General features: G+C 46.0%; 1 protein-coding gene across 1 annotated transcript; it reads left to right on the plus strand.

Annotated features, from left to right (window-relative positions):
- The first annotated feature begins 4,614 nt into the window (after positions 1 to 4,614).
- MAGEA1 (MAGE family member A1) lies at positions 4,615 to 9,276 on the plus strand. Its single transcript, XM_004065066.5, has 3 exons — positions 4,615 to 4,705; positions 7,548 to 7,620; positions 7,696 to 9,276. The coding sequence occupies exon 3, from the start codon at positions 7,761 to 7,763 to the stop codon at positions 8,709 to 8,711; it is 951 nt and encodes a 316-aa protein (XP_004065114.1). The 5' UTR covers positions 4,615 to 4,705; positions 7,548 to 7,620; positions 7,696 to 7,760; the 3' UTR covers positions 8,712 to 9,276.
- Positions 9,277 to 23,464: the final 14,188 nt, after the last annotated feature.

Here is a 23,464-nt window from a genome sequence, read left to right on the forward strand (position 1 = left end):
TTAATTTAATATATAGGCAAATGTTTACATATATAAATTTAACAGACGTGTATATACGTGATATATACAAACATGTATTTCATTGTTCTCAGCAGAGAAGCCTATGACTAAAAACTACTCTGTAGCAATGAGCACACCTAGAACCCAGATGTCGATTCCCACCTAGAACCATTTCCCAATGAAGCGAACCAGACCTCTGGAGAAATGGCTTAGTTTAGCACTGGGGCAGGGCATAAACAAGATGAACCAGGAGCATCTTGTAGCCCTAGAAATGAAGGGCTGAAGAATATGATAAAGGACATCACAGTGTTGCATTCAGCAAAACCCAGACTATGGAAAACTGCAGAGAACGCAAGATCTGTTTCTTTCCAAAAACAACAAAACAATGGCAGGGAAACAGGTCCAGTGGAGGGGACCTACAGATGACAAAAGAGTTAAGGGTTATAACGACAAAAAAATCACTGTATAATACCATGTTTGGGATCTCATTCAAATAAACATACTTTTACAAAGTGTAAGTCTGCCAGATAAGTGTGTAAATCAGTTGAACATCTGATAATCATTTATTTAATTTTTTTAGAAATGAAAACTGTATTGGGATTTTAGTTAACATAAAGTTCTTAACTTTTAGAAAAACATATTGAAGTATTTAGAGATGAAATGGAATGATGTCTTAGATTTGCTCCACATTATTCCAGCAGCTGAGATGCAAGTAGGTGAGCCTCAAACTGGAACCAGATGTGACATGTATTGAAGGTTGTTGATGCTGAGTGACAGGTGTTCTGGTTTCATTATGTTATTCTATTATTCAAGGTTTTTGAGGCGCTCCTTGAGAAAAAGTTTTTATCGCAAATTTCACACCGTTTAAAGTGAAATCCTATGTGAAACTGAACACTTTGCAGAAATAAAATAAATACATTTCCAAATTGGTCCAAAAAGGAAAAGAAAACTTAAACTATACAAACTGAAATGGTACAATATTCATAGCTCAAGCCACCCTCAAATACTCCAGTCTAGGCAGTCTTGGAGGCCGATTGAACAAAATGATCAGGAAAAACTAACTACCATCTTACCTCAACTCTTCCAAGGCATACAAAATATAGACTATTGCTCAATTCCTTCTCCCAGACTTGCCCTCTTGGATACAAAAACCAGATGAGGACCACCCCCACCCATGGACAAAAACACATCAAGGAAGCTCTCATACATAACACCACATATCCTACATAAGTTAGTAGCATATTAAATGAACAAACAGGCCCTGCCCAAGGAAAGAAAATATGATTTAATGTTACAAAAAGGAAACGTATTTCATTGTAATTCCTTACATACAAAATGGAGAAGAAAAAGATAAGTGCTCATATCACTGGGTATAGGAAAAGCTTTTGAAGGAAATTCAATATGAGTTCAAAGTAAACATATTTAGTTAACTTCTTTTGAAAGAGAATTTCCATTTACTAAAATCAACAGCAAACATACATAAATGCTAAATGTTCGAGGACTTATTATTAAAGAGAGGAAAAATAATTAGATGTAAGGTATTATCTCCAGCTTTTAAATCAGTATTGAGACACAAAGTCAGAGCTATAAATATCAACATAAATAAGGAGTATGAATAGTGGAAAAAATATATAATGTTTAGTGATAACATTATCAGTCTTGAAAATTCAAAGGAGTAGGCATGTGGAAGATTCAAGTGAATGGGCCTTCAGAATGAGGTATACAACAGATTATAATAGCAAAATCAAAATCTTTGCCAGATGAAAGCAATCAGTAACTAGAACACTTAATAGACAATATGCCTTTTTCAATAGCATCAAAATCCAAGAATTACCTGAAAAGAAGCCTAGTAAAAATGCAGAAGGTCTTTATAGAGGCAACAGTCACAGTATACTGACAGATTCAAGTAAAAGGAGTTTGAAATTAATACATGAGGCTGGGCGCGATGGCTCATGCCTGTAATCCCAGTATTTTGGGAGGCTGAGGCGGGCAGATCACCTGAGGTCAGGAGTTCCAGACACACCTGGCCAACATGTTGAAACCCCATCTTTACTAAAAATACAAAAATTAGCTGGGTGTGGTGCCATGCACCTGTAATCCCAGCTACTCAGTAGGCTAAGGTAGGAGAATCACTTGAACTTGGGAGGTGGAGATTACAGTGAGCCGAGATAGTGCCACTGCACTCCAGCCTGGTAGACAGAGGGAGATGCCATCTCTCTCTCTCTCTCTCTCTCTCTCTCTCTCTCTCTCTCTAAATATATATATATATACACACACACTCACACACACATATTATAGAAGAGCATAGCATATTCATTGATGAGAAAGAGAACACTGTAAAAATGTCAAATGTGCTTCAATTATGTACAATTATGTACAAATTATGTCTTACCTGTGGCTGCCAACGTGACAATCAAATTTGGGCTGCTGTTCTCTGCTTCACAAATCAACCCTGGAAAATTATAGAAGGGAAAAAGAAGGAGAAAGACACAATATCAGCAACAAAATCTAAGCAACAAAATAGAGAAAGCCCTGGGTGATGCTGAAGACGGTTGAACTGGTAATTGTGTTTGACACTTGCAGTCTCGGTTGGAGGGGGGGTGGCAGCAGGGATACTGGGGAGGTCTGTATCCTGCCTAGACTGCAGCTGACAAAATGGTTACAATGAAAGTTTTCAAATTTCCACTTCACATCATTACACAATCTGAGGCAGCTCCTCAAAACATGATGCTAGTAGCCCTAGGGCAACAGCAGGACACCAGTTAAACAGGGCTGGTTAAGACAGTATGGATCAAGAGTTCCACTAATAACAACCAGACACCAACATAGTGGGTGAGAAATTGTGTTTCAAAAAAAATTGTTTCAACAGAACGTAAAGAATGGAAAAGAAGTAGAATAGGATATAAGAGTGAATCATGCATACTACTGGTATGTATTCTTTCCTAGAAATAAATACATATATATATATACAGCTACCTACATATATCCTTGGAAGATACGAAAAGTGCATTTCTTTTTCATTTTTTAAATTTTTTGAGACAGAGTGTCACTCTGTCGCGAGGCCCACGCTAGAGTTCAATGGCACGATCTCGCCTCACTGCAAACTCCGCCTCCAGGTGCAAGCAATTCTCACGCCTCAGCCTCCTGAGCACTACCACACCCAGCTAATTTTTGTATTTTGTGTAGAGACGGGGTTTCACCATGTTGGCCAGGCTGGTCTTGAACCCCTGACCTCAAGTGATCTGCCCGCCTCGGCCTCTCAAACTGTTGGGATTACAGGAGTGAACCACCGTGCCTGGGAGTAAAACATATTACTTTGAGGACAAAAGGTTTGCCAAGTGTAGCTCTGGCTGGAGAGAAGCCCCCGTGGGAAGGTGTGCGTCTTCTCCCAGAGGTCACTACAATCGCGGGACTGCCACTCTGAAGGGAGCACCTGGCCTGGGACCTGCAGCCATTCTCTGCAATGGGTGCAGCTGGGCAAATGCTCAGAGATGGCAGAAACAGCATCTCCCGCCCATGACTTCAACAAAGTGCCAGGAGCCAGGAGGAGGACCTTCCTGAGTGGGGACAGAGGGTCCACTCTCCCGACGTAGATGGGCCACAGAATGCAGCTCAGCCCCTCCTGTCAGCCCTGGAAGACCCTGGCAATGTTACCACGACCACACCCCTCCTCCCACTGCCACCTCATGGGACTGGGGGCCAGAGACTTGGTGGGAGAGAAGCAGACACAATCGGCAGAGAATATGGGTGTCCAGATTCTGCCAGGCATGAAAGTCAGGACCCTGAGGGGTGACCGAGGGTCCCCCAACCCCACTACCACCAACACGACGACTTAAGCCCCGGGGCACCACTGGCATCCCTCCCCCTACCACCCCCAATCCCTCCCTTTACGCCACCCATCCAAACATCTTCACGCTCACCCCCAGCCCAAGCCAGGCAGAATCCGGTTCCACCCCTGCTCTCAACCCAGGGAAGCCCAGGTGCCCAGATGTGATGCCACTGACTTGAGCATTAGTGGTTAGAGAGAAGCGAGGTTTTCGGTCTGAGGGGCGGCTTGAGATCGGTGGAGGGAAGCGGGCCCAGGCTCTGTAAGGAGGCAAGGTGACACGCTGAGGGAGGACTGAGGACCCACTTACCGCAGATAGAGGACCCCAAATAATCCAGCGCTGCCGCTCATGCCAGTCCTGGACCATCTGATGGTGGACTTCTCAGGCTGAGCCACCCCCAGCCCCCTTGCTGCTTAAACCACTGGGGACTCTGAAGTCAGAGCTCGTGGGATCAGGGAAGGGCTGCTTAGGAGAGGGCAGCGTCCAGGCTCTGCCAGACATCATGCTCAGGATTCTCAAGGAGGGCTGAGGGTCCCTAAGACCCCACTCCCGTGACCCAACCCCCGCTCCAATGCTCACTCCCGTGACCCAACCCCCTCTTCACTGTCATTCCAACCCCCACCCCACATCCGCCACCCCATCCCTCAACCCTGATGCCCATCCGCCCAGCCATTCCACCCTCACCCCCACCCCCACCCCCACGCCCACTCCCACCCCCACCCAGGCAGGATCCGGTTCCCGCCAGGGAACATCCGGGTGCCCGGATGTGACGCCACTGACTTGCGCATTGGGGGGCAGAGAGAAGCGAGGTTTCCATTTTGAGGGACGGCGTAGAGTTCGGCTGAAGGAACCTGGCCCAGGCTCTGTGAGGAGGCAAGGTGAGAGGCTGAGGGAGGACTGAGGGGCCCCGCCACTCCAAATAGAGAGCCCCAAATATTCCAGCGCCGCCCTTGCTGCCAGCCCTGGCCCACCCGCGGGAAGACGCCTCAGCCTGGGCTGCCCCCAGACCCCTGCTCCATAAGCCTTGAGAGACACCAGGTTCTTCTCCCCAAGCTCTGGAATCAGAGGTTGCTGTGACCAGGGCAGGGCTGGTTAGGAGAGGGCAGGGCACAGGCTCTGCCAGGCATCAAGATCAGCACCCAAGAGGGAGGGCTGTGGGCCCCCAAGACTGCACTCCAATCCCCACTCCCACCCCATTCACATTCCTATTCCCCACCCAACCCCCATCTCCTCAGCTACACCTCCACCCCCATCCCTACTCCTACTCCGTCACCTGACCACCACCCTCCAGCCCCAGCACCAGCCCCAACCCTTCTGCCACCTCACCCTCACTGCCCCCAACCCCACCCTCATCTCTCTCATGCGCCCTACTCCCATCCCCTCCCCCATTCTGGCAGAATCTGGTTTGCCCCTGCTCTCAACCCAGGGAAGCCCTGGATGACCCGATATGAAACCACTGACTTGAACCTCACAGATCTGAGAGAAGCCAGGTTCATTTAATGGTTCTGAGGGGTGGCTTGAGATCCACTGAGGGGAGTGGTTTTAGGCTCTGTGAGGAGGCAAGGTGAGATGCTGAGGGAGGACTGAGGAGGCACACACTCCAGGTAGATGGCCCCAAAATGATCCAGTACCACCCCTGCTGCCAGCCCTGGACCACCCGGCCAGGACAGATGTCTCAGCTGGGCCACCCCCCGTCCCGTCCCACTGCCACTTAACCCACAGGGCAATCTGTAGTCATAGCTTATGTGACCGGGGCAGGGTTGGTCAGGAGAGGGCAGGGCCCAGGCATCAAGGTCCAGGCATCTGCCCGGCATTAGGGTCAGGACCCTGGGAGGGAACTGAGGGTTCCCCACCCACACCTGTCTCCTCATCTCCACCGCCAGCCCACTCACATTCCCATACCCACCCCCCACCCCACTCACATTCCCATACCTACCCCCTACCCCCAACCTCATCTTGTCAGAATCCCTGCTGTCAACCCACGGAAGCCGCGGGAATGGCGGCCAGGCACTCGGATCTTGACGTCCCCATCCAGGGCTGATGGAGGGAAGGGGCTTGAACAGGCCCTCAGGGGAGCAGAGGGAGGGCCCTACTGCGAGATGAGGGAGGCCTCAGGGGACCCAGCACCCTAGGACACTGCACCCCTGTCTGAGACTGAGGCTGCCACTTTTGGCCTCAAGAATCAGAATGATGGGGACTCAGATTAGCATAGGGGTGGGACCCAGGCCTGCAAGGATTACGAGGAGGAAGAGGAGGGAGGACTCAGGGGACCTTGGAATCCAGATCAGTGTGGACCTCGGCCCTGAGAGGTCCAGGGCACGGTGGCCACATATGGCCCATATTTCCTGCATCTTTGAGGTGACAGGACAGAGCTGTGGTCTGAGAAGTGGGGCCTCAGGTCAACAGAGGGAGGAGTTCCAGGATCCATATGGCCCAAGATGTGCCCCCTTCATGAGGACTGGGGATATCCCCGGCTCAGAAAGAAGGGACTCCACAGAGTCTGGCTGTCCCCTTTTAGTAGCTCTAGGGGGACCAGATCAGGGATGGCGGTATGTTCCAGTCTCACTTGTACCACAGGCAGGAAGTTGGGGGGCCCTCAGGGAGATGGGGTCTTGGGGTAAAGGGGGGATGTCTACTCATGTCAGGGAATTGGGGGTTGAGGAAGCACAGGCGCTGGCAGGAATAAAGATGAGTGAGACAGACAAGGCTATTGGAATCCTCACCCCAGAACCAAAGGGGTCAGCCCTGGACACTTCACCCAGGATGTGGCTTCTTTTCACTCCTGTTTCCAGATCTGGGGCAGGTGAGGACCTCATTCTCAGAGGGTGACTCAGGTCAACATAGGGACCCCCATCTGGTCTAAAGACAGAGCGGTCCCAGGATCTGCCATGCGTTCGGGTGAGGAACATGAGGGGGGATTGAGGGTACCCCAGGACCAGAACACTGAGGGAGACTGCACAGAAATCAGCCCTGCCCCTGCTGTCACCCCAGAGAGCATGGGCTGGGCCGTCTGCCAAGGTCCTTCTGTTATCCTGGGATCATTGATGTCAGGGAGGGGGAGGCCTTGGTCTGAGAAGGCTGCACTCAGGTCAGTAGAGGGAGCGTCCCAGGCCCTGCCAGGAGTCAAGGTGAGGACCAAGCGGGCACCTCACCCAGGACACATTAATTCCAATGAATTTTGATATCTCTTGCTGCCCTTCCCCAAGGACCTAGGCACGTGTGGCCAGATGTTTGTCCCCTCCTGTCCTTCCCTTTCTTATCATGGATGTGAACTCTTGATTTGGATTTCTCAGACCAGCAAAAGGGTAGGATCCAGGCCCTGCCAGGAAAAATGTAAGGGCCCTGCGTGAGAACAGAGGGGGTCATCCACTGCATGAGAGTGGGGATGTCACAGAGTCCAGCCCACCCTCCTGGTAGCACTGAGAAGCTAGGGCTGTGCTCGCAGTCTGCACCCTGAGGGCCCGTGGATTCCTCTTCCAGGAGCTCCAGGAACCAGGCAGTGAGGCCTTGGTCTGAGACAGTATCCTCAGGTCACAGAGCAGAGGATGCACAGGGTGTGCCAGCAGTGAATGTTTGCCCTGAATGCACACCAAGGGCCCCACCTGCCACAGGACACATAGGACTCCACAGAGTCTGGCCTCACCTCCCTACTGTCAGTCCTGTAGAATCGACCTCTGCTGGCCGGCTGTACCCTGAGTACCCTCTCACTTCCTCCTTCAGGTTTTCAGGGGACAGGCCAACCCAGAGGACAGGATTCCCTGGAGGCCACAGAGGAGCACCAAGGAGAAGATCTGTAAGTAGGCCTTTGTTAGAGTCTCCAAGGTTCAGTTCTCAGCTGAGGCCTCTCACACACTCCCTCTCTCCCCAGGCCTGTGGGTCTTCATTGCCCAGCTCCTGCCCACACTCCTGCCTGCTGCCCTGACGAGAGTCATCATGTCTCTTGAGCAGAGGAGTCTGCACTGCAAGCCTGAGGAAGCCCTTGAGGCCCAACAAGAGGCCCTGGGCCTGGTGTGTGTGCAGGCTGCCGCCTCCTCCTCCTCTCCTCTGGTCCTGGGCACCCTGGAGGAGGTGCCCACTGCTGGGTCAACAGATCCTCCCCAGAGTCCTCAGGGAGCCTCCACCTTTCCCACTACCATCAACTTCACTCGCCAGAGGCAACCCAATGAGGGTTCCAGCAGCCGTGAAGAGGAGGGGCCAAGCACCTCGCGTATCCTGGAGTCCTTGTTCCGAGCAGTACTCACTAAGAAGGTGGCTGATTTGGTTAGTTTTCTGCTCCTCAAATATCGAGCCAGGGAGCCAGTCACAAAGGCAGAAATGCTGGAGAGTGTCATCAAAGATTACAAACACTGTTTTCCTGTGATCTTCGGCAAAGCCTCTGAGTCCTTGCAGCTGGTCTTTGGCATTGACGTGAAGGAAGCAGACCCCACCGGCCACTCCTATGTCCTTGTCACCTGCCTAGGTCTCTCCTACGATGGCCTGCTGGGTGATAATCAGATCATGCCCAAGACAGGCTTCCTGATAATTGTCCTGGTCATGATTGCAATGGAGGGCGGCCATGCTCCTGAGGAGGAAATCTGGGAGGAGCTGAGTGTGATGGAGGTGTATGATGGGAGGGAGCACTGTGCCTATGGGGAGCCCAGGAAGCTGCTCACCCAAGATTTGGTGCAGGAAAAGTACCTGGAGTACCGGCAGGTGCCGGACAGTGATCCCGCACGCTATGAGTTCCTGTGGGGTCCAAGGGCCCTAGCTGAAACCAGCTATGTGAAAGTCCTTGAGTATGTGATCAAGGTCAGTGCAAGAGTTCGCTTTTTCTTCCCATCCCTGCGTGAAGCAGCTTTGAGACAGGAGGGAGCAGCTTTGAGAGAGGAGGAAGAGGGAGTCTGAGCATGAGTTGCAGCCAAGGCCAGTGGGAGGGGGACTGGGCCAGTGCACCTTCCAGGGCCACGTCCAGCAGCTTCCCCTGCCTTGTGTGACATGAGGCCCATTCTTCACTCTGTTTGAAGAGAGCGGTCAGCGTTCTCAGTAGTAGGTTTCTGTTCTATTGGGTGACTTGGAGATTTATCTTTGTTCTCTTTTGGAATTGTTCAAATGTTTTTTTTTAAGGGATGGTTGAATGAACTTCAGCATCCAAGTTTATGAATGACAGCAGTCACACATAGTTCTGTGTATATAGTTTAGGGGTAAGAGTCTTGTGTTTTATTCAGATTGGGAAATCCATTCTATTTTGTGAATTGGGATAATAACAGCAGTGGAGTAAGTACTTAGAAATGTGAAAAATGAGCAGTAAAATAGATGAGATAAAGAACTAAAGAAATTAAGAGATAGTCAATTCTTGCCTTATACCTCAGTCTATTCTGTAAAATTTTTAAAGATATATGCATACCTGGATTTCCTTGGCTTCTTTGAGAATGTAAGAGAAATTAAATCTGAATAAAGAATTCTTCCTGTTCGCTGGCTCATTTCTTCTCCATGCACTGAGCATCTGCTTTTTGGAAGGCCCTGGGTTAGTAGTAGAGATGCTAAGGTAAGCCAGACTCATACCCACCCATAGGGTCGTAGAGTCTAGGAGCTGCAGTCACGTAATCGAGGTGGCAAGATGTCCTCTAAAGATGTAGGGAAAAGTGAGAGAGGGGTGAGGGTGTGGGGCTCCGGGTGAGAGTGGTGGAGTGTCAATGCCCTGAGCTGGGGCATTTTGGGCTTTGGAAAACTGCAGTTCCTTCTGAGGGAGCTGATTGTAATGATCTTGGGTGGATCCAGGGCCAGATTCTCAGACGGTGAGAGAAAAGCCTGGAATGGAAAGCTGCTCTGAGGAGTTTCTTTCGGACGGTGGATGAACAGAGAGAAGTCTCCACCTGAGCAGGATTGGAAAGTGTCCTGTGCTTTTGTGCCAGTGCTTCCGAACACAGCGTAAGAGCTGGGTGATGGACACTCATCATCCGAAAGCGTTTCCTGAGAGAGAAGCGTGAATCTCCCCGGAAGGGAGACCCAGAAGCCACTGGCCAGGCACTTTTCTGCCTGGCTGGGAGGACCAGGGCTGACTCTATTAAAAAGGCATCCTAATGAGGTTATCTCACGTGCAATTTGGCCAGTTGTAAGCAAGATTTCATGTGGTGACAAAATGAATGAAAATAGTGGTTTGGATGGAAAGGTCTGTGGGAGAGAGGAAAGGAGTTGGTTTTTGACTCAAATTCTACGATCTTTGAGCCACATCTGGCTAGGGAAACTCGCATACCCAAATTTTGAAGTTCATTCTCTAAGAGGAAATACTTTACTGAATTTTATGGATGAAACTTCCCTTTTTGGTTAATTATTCCATGTCCTATTAAGTTGTATATTCTCTGATAAGTCCTGGAGAACAACAACAACAAAATCCCAGAGTGGTAGAGTCTGGGCTCAAATAATATTAGCAATAACAGCCACCTGCTAGCCATTAAACTTGTAATTTACTCCAGGCCCTGAGCCAGGTGCTTCACTTGCATGGCACACACTCCACCAGTCCTAGCGGAAGGGTCTAATCACACCTACTACACAGATGTAGAACCAGAGGCACGCAAGGCTTGGGTATTTCCCAGGATCACGTGCCTAGTAAGGGACAGGGCTGGAACCGGATCCTGGATCTGAATTCCTATAGAGCCCATGTTGTTCCCACTCCTCCCAGCCCGTGGCCCACCTCCTGAGTAATACTTCCTTTCTCTTCTCAACACTGTGCCGTATGTCTCTGGTGACAAAAAGAAGGACCCCGAGGCCAACGTACTAAAAACAGGCCTGGAGAAGGTGACAGTGAGAATGAAACACCATTTGAGGCTGCTGTGCACTGGGTTCCTTGACAGCTGACTCTGCCAAGGTGTGGGCATTTCTGTCCAGTCCCAGCACTTTCCCGAATTGCAGTGAGTTTCCCCTGGCCACTTCCATGTGTCCTGTCTCACTCTGGAACACGGGTTGCTGACCAGCTTGTCACTGGTCCCCACAGAAAGCCCAGAACCACCTGCTCACCCCATGACAGGCCACATTCCTTTTCCTTGTAGAAGTCCTCTGGATGTCCCATCTCTCACCCAGGAAGCTATGTGATATCAACACCCCTTTTGAATTCCCATGGGATAGTGATGTTTACACACCTGGTTACCACTCTGCTTATCTTCAGTACACTCTCCAAGTGCTTTATGAATGTGCTGAGTAGAGTTTGATTCGCCATATTATCTAAGCGTTCTTGGGATGTCGCCATGAAATTAGAAGGTTTTGGAACCACCTTGATACTTGAAATTGGACTTTAACAGGGTGTCTTATTTGGAGTTTACCTCTGAGCACATACACAGATGAATGCTTTAAAACCAAAGCCTCCCTCATGAGTATTAGATGAGGGGAAGCTTTGGAAATCAGTGGAACAAACACCTACTTACTGAATTCCTAAATCCCTGGAGGCCCTGATTCCTTGAAGACATTTCTGCTCTGATAGAAAACGAATAATTAAGCAGCTTTCTACTGCTGCTTGTCTGTTTAACTGCCTCGCAGGAAAATACTGGCTTTCAGTGTGCCTAGAGACACCTGACACGAGTTCAGGCATGTGGAGGGTAGCAGAAACTCACAGGTTAAGATTTTGACCTGGAATCAAATGGACAAAAAAATTGCAGTCTACTCAGGATTCAAAGGGTCATGCAAAGGGAAGGCTTCCTGCTGAGACTTTCAAGATTCTTGGACAGTTAGTTGTGATCCTATATTTGAAAGCATTGGTCACATATTAGGCACTGGAAACAAGTTGGAGAACTTCAAGCCAAATGTGGCCTTTTCAGAAACTCCTTTGAGAAATGAGAAGGGTAGTGTAATGCCAAATACTACCAAATAATCATAATTGCTTTATTTATTTACTTATGAGGGATTCTCGCTCTGTTGCCCTGGTTGGAGTGCAGTGGCATGATCTCAGCTCACTGCAACCTCCGCCTCCTGGGTTCTAGCAATTCTCCTGCCTCAGCCTCCTGAGTAGCTGGGATTATAGGCACCCGCCACCATGCCCAGCTAATTTTTGTATTTTAGTAGAGATGGGGTTTCACCATGTTGACCAGGCTGGTCTCAAACTCCTGACCTCAAGTTATCCACCTGCCTTAGCTTTTCGTTGTGCAGCTACTAAGTAACAGTTTATGGGGGAGACTATAATGCTCACCCACATCTTGTCTCCTTCCCCTTTCTGGACACATGGGAACAGTAAGGCCCACTTGCAGTTAGGAAGGGTCACGTGACTTTTCCTTGCCACTGAAACATGAACAGAGGTGTTTGTCACATCCCGGCATGTGAGAGCCAGTGTGCCATTTCCACACTTTCTCCCTCCTTTCAATGGTAAACAGGGCAGCTTCATTTTGACATGATGGAATCATAAGGTGGAAGCAGCCCGGATCCCTGGGTCATGTGAGAGTGAGGATCCCCTGCCAAACGGCATCAGAACTTAGGTGCACATATAATACACTTGAGTTGTGTCAAGCTATTCCCATTTCAGGGCTTGTCTGTTGCATTAACTAGTAGTTACTTAAACTGACACAGCTACTCTTTCTGTTGTTAGGCATAAATATTTTTACTTAAAAGGTTGTACTGTGTATATTCTTAGGGCAAAACATATAGAAATATAGATAATACACAAATTTCCCCTTTACAAAGTTCCTCCACAGTTTAACCCGCTCCTCAGAGGTCACCACAATGATCAGTCTTGTGTATTATTTTACAGCTGACTACAGGCTTTTCATGGACAGATAAAGTACAGCAATATGTCGTTTTAATTTAACATGCAAGAAGAGTGATGTACATATTGAACTGCAACTAACCTTTGTCAGTTTATAAAATGGATGCGGGATCTTTCTAAACAATACATATATAGATCTATCTCACTTTTCAAATCACATTCTATAATTCTAAAGTAGGCATACACCATAATTAATTAAACTATTTCTTTCTGAAAGACACATAAGTTGTTTCTCATTTGCTATATGATGACTAGAATAAGATCAACATCTTTGAGTATAAATTTTTGGGCAAGCATGAGTGTTTTCTTATAAGAAAGATGTATAACATGGACATCGGGTTAAAGTGAAAAGGGTGGCAGACCGAACAGGTGCCAGGGAAGGACAGCAGACAGGAGATCTTCAGCCCGTGAGGGGCACTGGGAGGATCCAGGGGAGAACAATTGCCAGCGTCCATGAGAGAGACCACATGTGAAACCAAGTCCACGGAGCCCCAGGCAGGCTGGCATTCACAGCTGTGAATCCAGAGTTCAGCCCAGTGGGGGCAGGGACCTGAGGAAGGCAAGGGGGAAGGGAGGAGGGAGGACAGGACAATGAACAGAAATAGTCTTGGGAAATCCAGGCACCATCATCACCAGCTGGAGGGGGTCGTGTGATCCGAATGGGCAGGCCTATTGGCTGAATGCACCAGCGGCATGCTGGACACCCCACCCTGCCTCAGACTCCCCTTCCTTCTCTCAGCAAGAGCTTGGCTGGCTCCCTGCATCATCCTGGGCTAGCTCCCTCTCCTGACCTCTCCTATGGTCTTGCGCACCTTCGCCAGCGTTCCAGGGCTGGAAGCTGTCTTCATGCCTTCTGGGGGCTGGAGTTTTATCCCCTGGGGACCGTCCATAGAGGCTGGGCTATGTGAGTGGGTTGCTGACTGATGACCAACTGCCGAGATGGGCCAGGAATGCCAATGAGCCGTTGAAGGGGGCATGTGGCCACATGGAGGGGAAATTGGAGGAAGAGTGCCCTGAGACTAATCAGTCGAGACTCTGCAGATGAAGGGCTGGGTGTGGACGTGCGCTGAAAATGATCCAGGTGGTGACTCGGCCTCAGATGGACTCCTGTGGCTTCTGAGCTCTTGGCGCACAAGGGAGCAGGTATCCCGGCCCTGTGATTGCTGGCCTGTGTTGCCCTCACACACTGGCTGGGATAGAGGGCTGGCCCAAGGTGTGGACATAGGCAGGTTGGATGGAAACCCAGTGGAGTTGGCACCTTCCCTTGTTAAACTGATGGGGATGTGCAGGGTTCAATGCAGGGAGCATCATGCACCATCCTGCTGGGAACATCCTCACCTCCATGACAGTGTTTGGGCCTGGTGAGGAGGCATCCGTAGTAGCCCTCTCAATAGAAGTTTCCACGGGAACTGTGAACTCAGATGAGCACAGGTGAGGGAACTGTGCGTTTCTTTATGGAGGCAGGAGGCCCAGATGGGGCAGACTCCAAGATTTGAATCAGTGAATTCCCATCCCTGGTAATTTCATTCATTCATTCATTCATTCACTCACTCACTTTCCATTTATTCATCCATTTATTCATCCATTTATTCATCCATTTATTGAACATATGCTGAGGAAACACCAAGTCATGAAAACAAAAGAAAGTGGCAATGTTCTTAGTTCAGTCTGTCAGGGTGGGGGCAGATGGTGAGGTGGAAAGCCACGTGAGTGTTTTAGGAAGTGAGGGACTGTGAACTGATGGAGACAATCTCTATTGATCTGACTTCTGAGGCTGCTGACTAGGTGAAGTTGTTCCCTTAGTTGAGAGTGAAGGAGGAAGAGTTGGTGGTGATTTGATGAGGAAGAGTGTGGAGGACGGGGTCCATGTGCAGTATGTAGATGGGGAGGTGCTGTGCCTGTCCAGGTGGAGCCTTTGCGTGAGCAGTAGGAAAATGGGTCTGCCAATTTGGATGGGGGCCAGGGCAGGACATTAGGTTTGGCTGCATCAGTAAGGGTGGTCTGAGGCCGTAGGTTTAGATTAAACAGACTGTTGTGTAGATTGTGGCCCACATGCTTGTATTAGTCAGGGTTCTCCAGAGGAATAGAACCAATATGTTATGTTTTTATATAATACATAACCTATATAACAGGGACTAGGAAAGGAGCCACTGGTGTAAGTCCTGGAGCCTGAAGGCACAAGAACCAGGAGTTCCAGTGTCTGAGGGCAGGTGAAGATGGATATTGCAGCTCAGAAATAGAGCTAATCCACCCTTCCTCCACCTTTTGCTACTCTCTGGGTCCTTAATGGATTGGATGAGGCCTGCTTACATTGGTGAGGGCAATTTTCTTTACTCAAGTGTACTGATTGGAATGCTAATCTCATTCAGAAATACCCTCTCAGCCACACTAGAAATAATGCTTTGTCAGCTATCTGGGCATCCCTTAGCCCAGGGCTTCCCAGCCCATGGGCCGTGGACCAGTACTGGTTGGTGGTGGCCTGTTAGGAACCAGCACACAGGAGGAGATGAGCAGCAGGCGAGGGAGCATTGCTGCCTGAGCTTCACCTCCTGTCAGATCAGCAGTGGCGTTAGATTCTCACAGGATTATGAACTCTATTGTGAACTGTGCATGCCAGGGAACTAGGTTTCTCACTCCTTATGAGAATCTAACTAATGCCTGATGATCTGAGGTGGAACAGTTTCATTCTGATACCATCTCCCCACACCCACCCACCTCCCTACTCACCCCACCCCCAGTCCTTGGAAAAATTGTCTTCCAGGAAACCGGTTCCTGGTGCCAAACATGTGGGGGACCCGTGCTGCCTCAGCCTACCCAAGTTCACACATACAATTCATCATCACAACTCTACCCCATGTCACCTTGGCACCCATGTGCAGCTTCTTAAACCATAGTTACTCATCAAACAAAGACCATACCAACATCATAATTCTGTCTAACATGATACAACTATCCTGCCTACAACCAATACCAATCCTTTTCTCAGGAGAGGAAGTAAAATCCTTAAATGATGTTTTTTTCAGCTGATATCCCATAACATGAACATAGTATCATGTAAAATTAATAATACTTAAATACCGATGAAAAGTCACCGCGTCTTACGTTACCTGATAAGGAAATATGAGAGGAAAGAAAACAAAGATCTTTGCTTAACGTCACACACACACACACACACACACACACACACTCACACTCACAATAAAATAACAGTGAAATGACATTTTGAAGTCACAGTGACTGCCCCAGCTAGTTGATAATACTTTGCAGAGCTGGAGCAAAGTCCTCTTGAAGGCTGTATGTGCTCTGAATCAGCATTCAACATATGATGTCGTCTCTATCATAGCCAGGGTTCACTGGTCCAGGAATCCAGGGGTGGAAATTGGAGTGGCAACATTCAGCATCACCCCTAGAGGCTCACTAGTAAATGTTTTGCTTCCTGTTTCCGCAACAACTTTATGCTCTGCTGGCTAGAGGTCTTAGTTCTAGAGGAAGGAATGTTGCCACCAGGAGACACAACAGTGATTTCATGGAACTAGAAATTAAGACTGACACCCAGCCACTTTGGGCTTCTGGTGCCTCTGAGTCAAGAGGGTAAGAAGGGAGTAAGTGTGTTGCATGCAGTCATTGATGTCGACTAAACGGGGGACATTGGAGGATGACTCCACGATGGAGATAAGGAAGAATATGTCTGGAAAACAGGGGATGCCTTAGGGTGTCTCTTAGTATTACTATACCCTATGATTAAACTAAATGAGAAATTACCACAACCCAATCCAGGCAGAACTGTGAATGGCTAGACCCTTTAGGAATGAAGGTTTGTGTTACCCTACCAAGTACAGAACCCCGACCAGTTGAGGTGCTTGCTGAGGGCTAAAGGTATACAGAATGTGTAGCAGAAGAGGATGCTTATAAAACCCAGCTACCATATTGTGACCAGTGATAGAAATGAGAATTATAATAATCACGAGTATTTCCTCGCTATTTTATTGTGAATACGCTTGTCAGCAAAACCTAGAGTTTGATCCAAGTTGTGTGTATTAGTATGTTCTTCTTCTTTTCGTTGCTGAGCAGTATACCATCGTAAGATGCAGCACAGTTTAACCAACACCCATGGAAGGGTATTTGGGTGTGTAGAAAATGGAACCTTTTTAGGGCATGCAGGAAAGGGAACCCTTCCACACCACTGGCAGGAATGTGATTGGTACAACGTTATGAAAAACAGTATAACAGTTCCTCAGAAAATAAAAATTGATCCACCACATGACCCAGAAACCCATCGGTTGAGTATGCATTCTCCCCAGAAATGAAATCCACAACATATAGAGATATCTGCAGTACCACCTAATTCTAACTTATTAATCCTACAAGAAATAAGTGTTTCTAATTGAAAATAATGTTTTTTAACCACCCTGCCATCAAATATTTATTCTAATTATCTCTCCTTATTTCTTGCTATGTAATAACCTAGGTACTACTGCCCATTGACAGAACTAACTAATTATTCCAACAAGAACTCAGAAGTGTTGAAAAGAATGCAATTTCATTCTTTCTACCCTCAACCAGCTATTCTAGTTTTATGGAGGATTCTGTATTTAACTCTTACCCATGTAACTCTACTTACCATATTCATGGCACCTAGTCAACAATCCTAAAGATGATAAGAACACATAGTTGACAAAGATGGTTACTCAACTTTGTACGTTCAACCAGATTTCCAGGTAATTGGGAATTGTTTATTCAATTATTTGCCTAGGTATGACTGAGGGGTCTGGAATTATTTCACTAAGACATAAGAAGTAGTACTGAGGAGAGTATGTTTATTCTAGGTACTGGCTTCATCTAGTTATCTCTACTTAATTATTCACCTTGGTAAAATAGATATCTATTGTATGAGGTAATATTTGTAACACTAGGTTGGGATTTGGCAAGGAGAAAAACGGTTATTCAACTCTCTGGCATAAGCCCATTATCTTTAGCTTCCTGAGATCAATTACTTGGTCTTGCTGTTTTTATTAGGTTGGTGTAAAAGTTATTGCGGTTTTCGCCATAACTAATTGATATCTTTAGGTTACTAAATACATGTTTACTGTCAGATGTCTGTGGTAATTTATTATCACAACAAAAAATAATAGAATGATAAAGAAGGTTTTTCCTTATCCTGGCATCACACAGAGATTCAAGTTATCTACAGTTATCCTCCATAACTTTTTTCCTATATAACACTCAGCACCTGTCCTTTGAAGTTCTAAGCTCTTGTCCCCACTAAAACTAATAAATCAAATGTGAGTTGCAGAGAGCATGATTTTCAGGATCAGGCTTCACTTGGAAATGTAATGATTGGTAGCTGTTTCTATGTAACAAGTTTCTTGGGAAACCCCAGTTAAGTCGAACTTACTAATACGACAATGACAAAATTGTATTTGACGAGAACAGGTTCCCTATTTTTTGCATTCCACTTAGTATCCTTGTTGTCTCTATTTTACTGCTTACTTAGGTACATGACTTACCTATAGTACTAATTCACTGCTAAATGTATATAATGTGTAGTGATTAAGTCGGGGTAATTAGAATGTCCACCACCTGAGTACAATACTTTTTTGTGAAGGACTGTCACCCTACTCTGCTATCAAACAATGAATTCATTGCTTCTATCTTACTGCAGGTTTGCTCCCTTCGACCCATTTCTCTTTGTCCTTCCCCCTCCTGACTCACTCTTCTTAATCTCTGTTCTCTACCTCTCAACTCTGTGCCACCATGCAACTAGAATTTTTAGCTCCCACATATAAGTGAGGACATGTGATATTTGTCTTTTTGTGCCTGGATTATTTCCCTGAAGGTAATGACCTCTAGTTCCATCCATGTTGCTGCAAATGACATGATTTCATTCTTTATTTGTGGAAGAATAACATTTATTCCTTGATGGGCACTTATGTTGATTCCACATCTTTGCTATTGTGAATAGTGCTGTAGTAAACGTGCAAGTGCAGGTATTTTTTGAAATATCAATTTATTTTCCTTTGGGTAGATACTCAGTAGTGGGATAGCCTCATCGAATGGTAGTACAATTTTTTATTTTATTTTTTAGGAATCTCCATACTGTTTTCCATGGTGGCTGTAGTAGTTCACATTCCCACCAACATGGTGTAAGAGTTCCCTTTTCTGCACAAACTTGTCAACATTTGTTATTTTTTTCTTTTGAAATAACAGCCATTCTGACTGGGGTAAGATGATATTTTATTGAGGTTTTGATTTACATTTCTCTGATGATTAGTGAAAGCAGACACCTATCTCTCCCTGTATATTAAAATCAACTGAAAATACAGTGAAGACTTACATTTAAGACATGAAAATATAAATACTAGAAGAAAACCTAGAGGAAAATCTCTTGGACATGGTCTAGGCAAAGAATTCCTGAGCAAGACTTCAAAAGCACAGGCAAGAAAAGCAACCAAAAGTAGACAAATGCAGTGCATTCAACTGAAAAGATTCTGCACAGAAAAAGACATAATCAACAGAGTAAAGAAACAGCCTGTTGAATGGGAGAAGATATTTGCAAACTATTTATCCGACCGGGGACTAATATCCAGAATACATTAGGAACACAAACAAGTTAACAGGAGAAAAATAACTCATTTAAAAAGTGAGCAAAGATTCTGAATAGACATTTCCCCAAAGAAGACATAGAAATGATGGACAGGTATATTAAAAAAGTGCTTCACATCACTCATCATCAGAGAAATGAGAATCAAAACCCATACTATTGTATTAGTGGAAAGTACAGGGCTTTTTATTAGCTAACCTCTGGAAGACTAACTTTATACAAATTCATTAATGCCCTTGGCACCATTGTTAGAAGCCAGAAACTTGGTGTAATGATCTGTAGAGGGGGAGTCATCCAATACCTGTGTTTTCCTGCCCTTAGATGAGAATGGAAAGGTGTCCATTGGATTTACTCTCAAAACATTAAGATAGACAAGTTCTACTTTGCTGCTAGATATGTCGTAAAATGATATAATGCAATCTGGATTGCTCATGGAGCAGATACTCCATATTTTCTGTTCTTTATTGCTTTCCCACTTTTCACATTTTACTTTACTAACCTCCATGGACTGTATTTGCAAAAAGAAGATGATGGTGTCAGAAAGTCACCAGATGGAGGAGTTGAGCTGCCACTGTTAATGTCAACCGGGCAGTCCCTGACAAATAGTGTGCGGGCATACAAGAACAACCTGGATAACATTTCCAATGCAGATTTAATGTTCCCTCCCACAGAGTTCATTTGGTAGGCCTGAATAGGGCCATGAAATCTGAACTTTGCCATTTCCCTTTCACTCTGATCCTGATACAGGCTGGTCCATGAGCCATACTTTGAGAAACTTTGATGTCAATGGTAATTGTAGCCATGGCCATATATTATATAACAATGTTTAGAGAGAGAGTATAAACTTGGAAGAGAATTGAGTAAAACCAAATCGCTTGGAATCCCATCTTGAAAAGGCCCCGTGGAGGAGGTGCTGCTAGTAAAGATATTGAGAAGTGGCCAAAATGAAGAGAATAACAGGAGAATGTGTTGTTATGGAAGACAAAGGAAGACAAAAGGAGAGGAAAGAGAAAAAGAGGAGAGTGTGCAACAGTGTTGACTGAAGCTGAGAATCAACTGAGATGAGGGCCAGAGAATGTCCATTAGCTATAGTCACATGGAGGTCACCAGTGACTTTTGAGGGAGAGTTTTTTTTTTGAAGAGATGTGTGGGCCCACGTTGGTTTCTAGCGGGTTACAGAAAATGTGAGAGGTGAGGCAATACAGGCACCAAGTAGAGATAATCCTTTGGAAACTGCCACAAAGAGTAAGAGAGTGGTGGGAATTACATTGGTTGTGAATAACGCCCGGGTGTTTTCAAGTTGAAGGAGATTCAAGTATGTGCTAATGGAAACAAGAAAGATGCAAAAAGAAAGACATACTGAAGATAGAGGAAGGAGAAAGATAATGGATAAACCAATGGATGACATGAGGTTCCTGGAAGACAGGAGGCCATGGAACATGTAGAACACAGGGGCAGGGACATCTCTGCTCCTCTAATAGATCAGGCACAGATGCAGGTAGCTTGTAGGTTTGATGGCAGAAGTTTTGGGGGTTTCCATTTGAATTGTCAGAAAAACAGGAATAGGGTCAAAGGGTGAGTGTAACAGGGCGTTGGAAATGTAGGTAGCCGACTTGAAGGGTGAGCACAGCAGAAAAGGCAGCAGAAAAAAAAAAAATCACAGTTGGGAGAATGAGTTGACCAGGTGGAAACGGGACACTTGGGGACCATTTTGAGGGCCTAATTGAGGGTGGAAAACAAATACAGTCAAGATGGTAAACACTGGCCATGTTAAGTAATTTTTTCCACAGGCACAGGGACAGGGGCCAGCAATGCAAACGTTTTTTTTTTTCTAGAAATAAGACTTTTCCTGACAAATGCAGTGAATGCACAAGAAATTATTGGGAGGTGACTGACAGAAACATTGGACTTTGAATCTGAGAAGACAGGAAATTCTCAAGTATAGAGGAACAGGGAAAAGGTCAATGGAGTAGCAGTCCAGATGGAGCAGAAGTCCAGTGGGATCACAGGGCTAAGCGAGCTGGAAGGTGGGATTTCATAGCATTTTTATGACCTAGTCTCTCCAGACACAAATCATCACTTGTGTGGTCCTCTCTCAGTCTGAGCAGTTTCAGATGCTGCCTCAGTTCAAGAGAAGGACATATGGGCTCCACTCCTTGATAAAAGCAGTGTCAAGGTCACATGGAAAGAAGAGCATGGGGGAGAGAAGATGGTGTTGTGGCCAACTCCTGAAAATGCAATTTGCTACAACCAGTTAAACGGCCAAAAAGAAAGAACAGTGAAATTTGTAAATTGTTTTTAATTTCAATTTTTAATCTTTGTGGGTACATAGCCGGCATATATATTTAGAGGGTACATGAGATTTGTTTGTTTGTTTGTTTTTCTTTTTGAGATTGAGTCTCCCTCTGCTGCCCCAGCTGCAGTGGAGTGGTAGCTTATAGCTCATTACAGCTTGACCACCCAGGCTCATGCGATCCTCCTGTCTCAGCCTCCCAAGTAGCTGGGTCTACCCGCACAAACCATGCGTGACTGTTTTTTCTTTTTTTTTCTGTTATTTTTAGAAACGAGGTTTCACTTTGTTATCCAGTCTGGTCTTGCGCTCCTGTGTGCAAGCGATCCTCCCACCTTGGCTTCCCAAAGTGCTGGGACTACAGGTGTGAGCCACCACAACCAGCCCAGCGTAACACTGTAAACATTTTTGAAAATGTAGCACTAATGTATATGTATAAAAACTGCAGCATGAGACCGGGACGCGGTGGTTCACGCCTGTAATCCCAGCACTTTGGGAGGCCGAGACGGGCGGATCACGAGGTCAGGAGATCGAGACCATCTTGGCTAACGCAGTGAAACCCCGTCTCTACTAAAAAAATACAAAAAATTAGCCGGGCGTGGTGGCGGGCGCCTGTAGTCCCAGCTACTCGGGAGGCTGAGGCGGGAGAATGGCGTGAACCCGGGAAGCTGAGGCGGGAGAACGGCATGAACCCGGGAGGCGGAGCTTGCAGCGAGCCGAGATTGGGCCACTGCACTCCAGCCTGGGCGACAGAGCCAGACTCTGTCTCAAAACAAATAAACAAATAAACAAACTACAACATGATACCAGAAAATACACCTTCTCTATCATACGAGGAACATTTACAAAAGTTGATCACATATGAGGTCACTAAGAAAACATCAGTAAGTTCCACGAAATAAAGAAATCACAAATTACATGCCATCGTCCTAGTATACTACAACTAAAAGCAATAAAAACCTCTCCCTGCTAGACTAGAACTCATAAATACCATCTGTTAAAAGAATATTGGACGCCAGTGGAGATATGAGATGAAATTATATAATTTCTGATAAATTACAATAAAGTCTACAGATCAAAATCTATGAGACATATTTAAAGAAGCGATCAGAGAAATATGGGCAGCTTTGAATACTCATACCCATGACAATGAATGAGGGAAATTTCTAACTCAAGGACAAGATATAAAATTTAGAAAGAAAATTATTTCTTTTGGCTTAGTAAGACAAAAGAAAGCACAAAGAAAGAAATAACATTAATATAAACAGCAGACATTATTGAGGGAGAAAACAGAAAGATGAGATCAAGAAATGAAGTCAAGATGTTCTTTTTAAATCATTGAAGCAGATGAAGTAGCAGCTAAATGAATCAAAGTCATAGAGATAGTGTTTCTATATATGATAGGTAGGTAGATGGCTAGATAGATGATAGATAGATAGATAGATAGATAGATAGATAGATAGATAGTCAGATGTATTGCACAGCAGAAATAGAACTACCAGAACACCTCATTTGATTGTGCTTTACTTTATTGCACTTGACAGATACAGCTTGTTTTTGACGCTGCATTGAGCAATCTGTGGGCACCATTTTTCGCAGCATGTGCTCACTTCATATCTCTGGGTCACATTTTGGTAATTCTCACAACATCTCAAATGTTCACTAGGATTATATCTGTTATGATGATCTGTGATCAGTGATCTTTGATATTGCTATTGTAATCACATTGGGAAGCGACAAAAATGCACCCTATAAGATTGAAACTTAATCTATCAACGTGTGTGTTTTGGCTGCTCCACTGACTGGCCTTTTCCCATGCCTCTCCCTCTCCTCTGGCCTTCCTACTCCCTGAGACACAAGAGTATTGAAACTAGGCCAATTCCTAACCCTACAATGGCCTCTGAATGTTCAAGGGAAAGGAAGAGTTGCACATCTCTCACTTTAAATCAAAAGCTAGAAATTATTACGATTAGTAAGGAAGGCATGTCGACAGCTGAGATAGGCTTTCTGCGTGAAACCAT

The sequence above is a fragment of the Gorilla gorilla genome, chromosome X, assembly GCF_029281585.2.
Source record: "Gorilla gorilla gorilla isolate KB3781 chromosome X, NHGRI_mGorGor1-v2.1_pri, whole genome shotgun sequence".
Taxonomy (NCBI): Eukaryota; Metazoa; Chordata; class Mammalia; order Primates; family Hominidae; genus Gorilla; species Gorilla gorilla.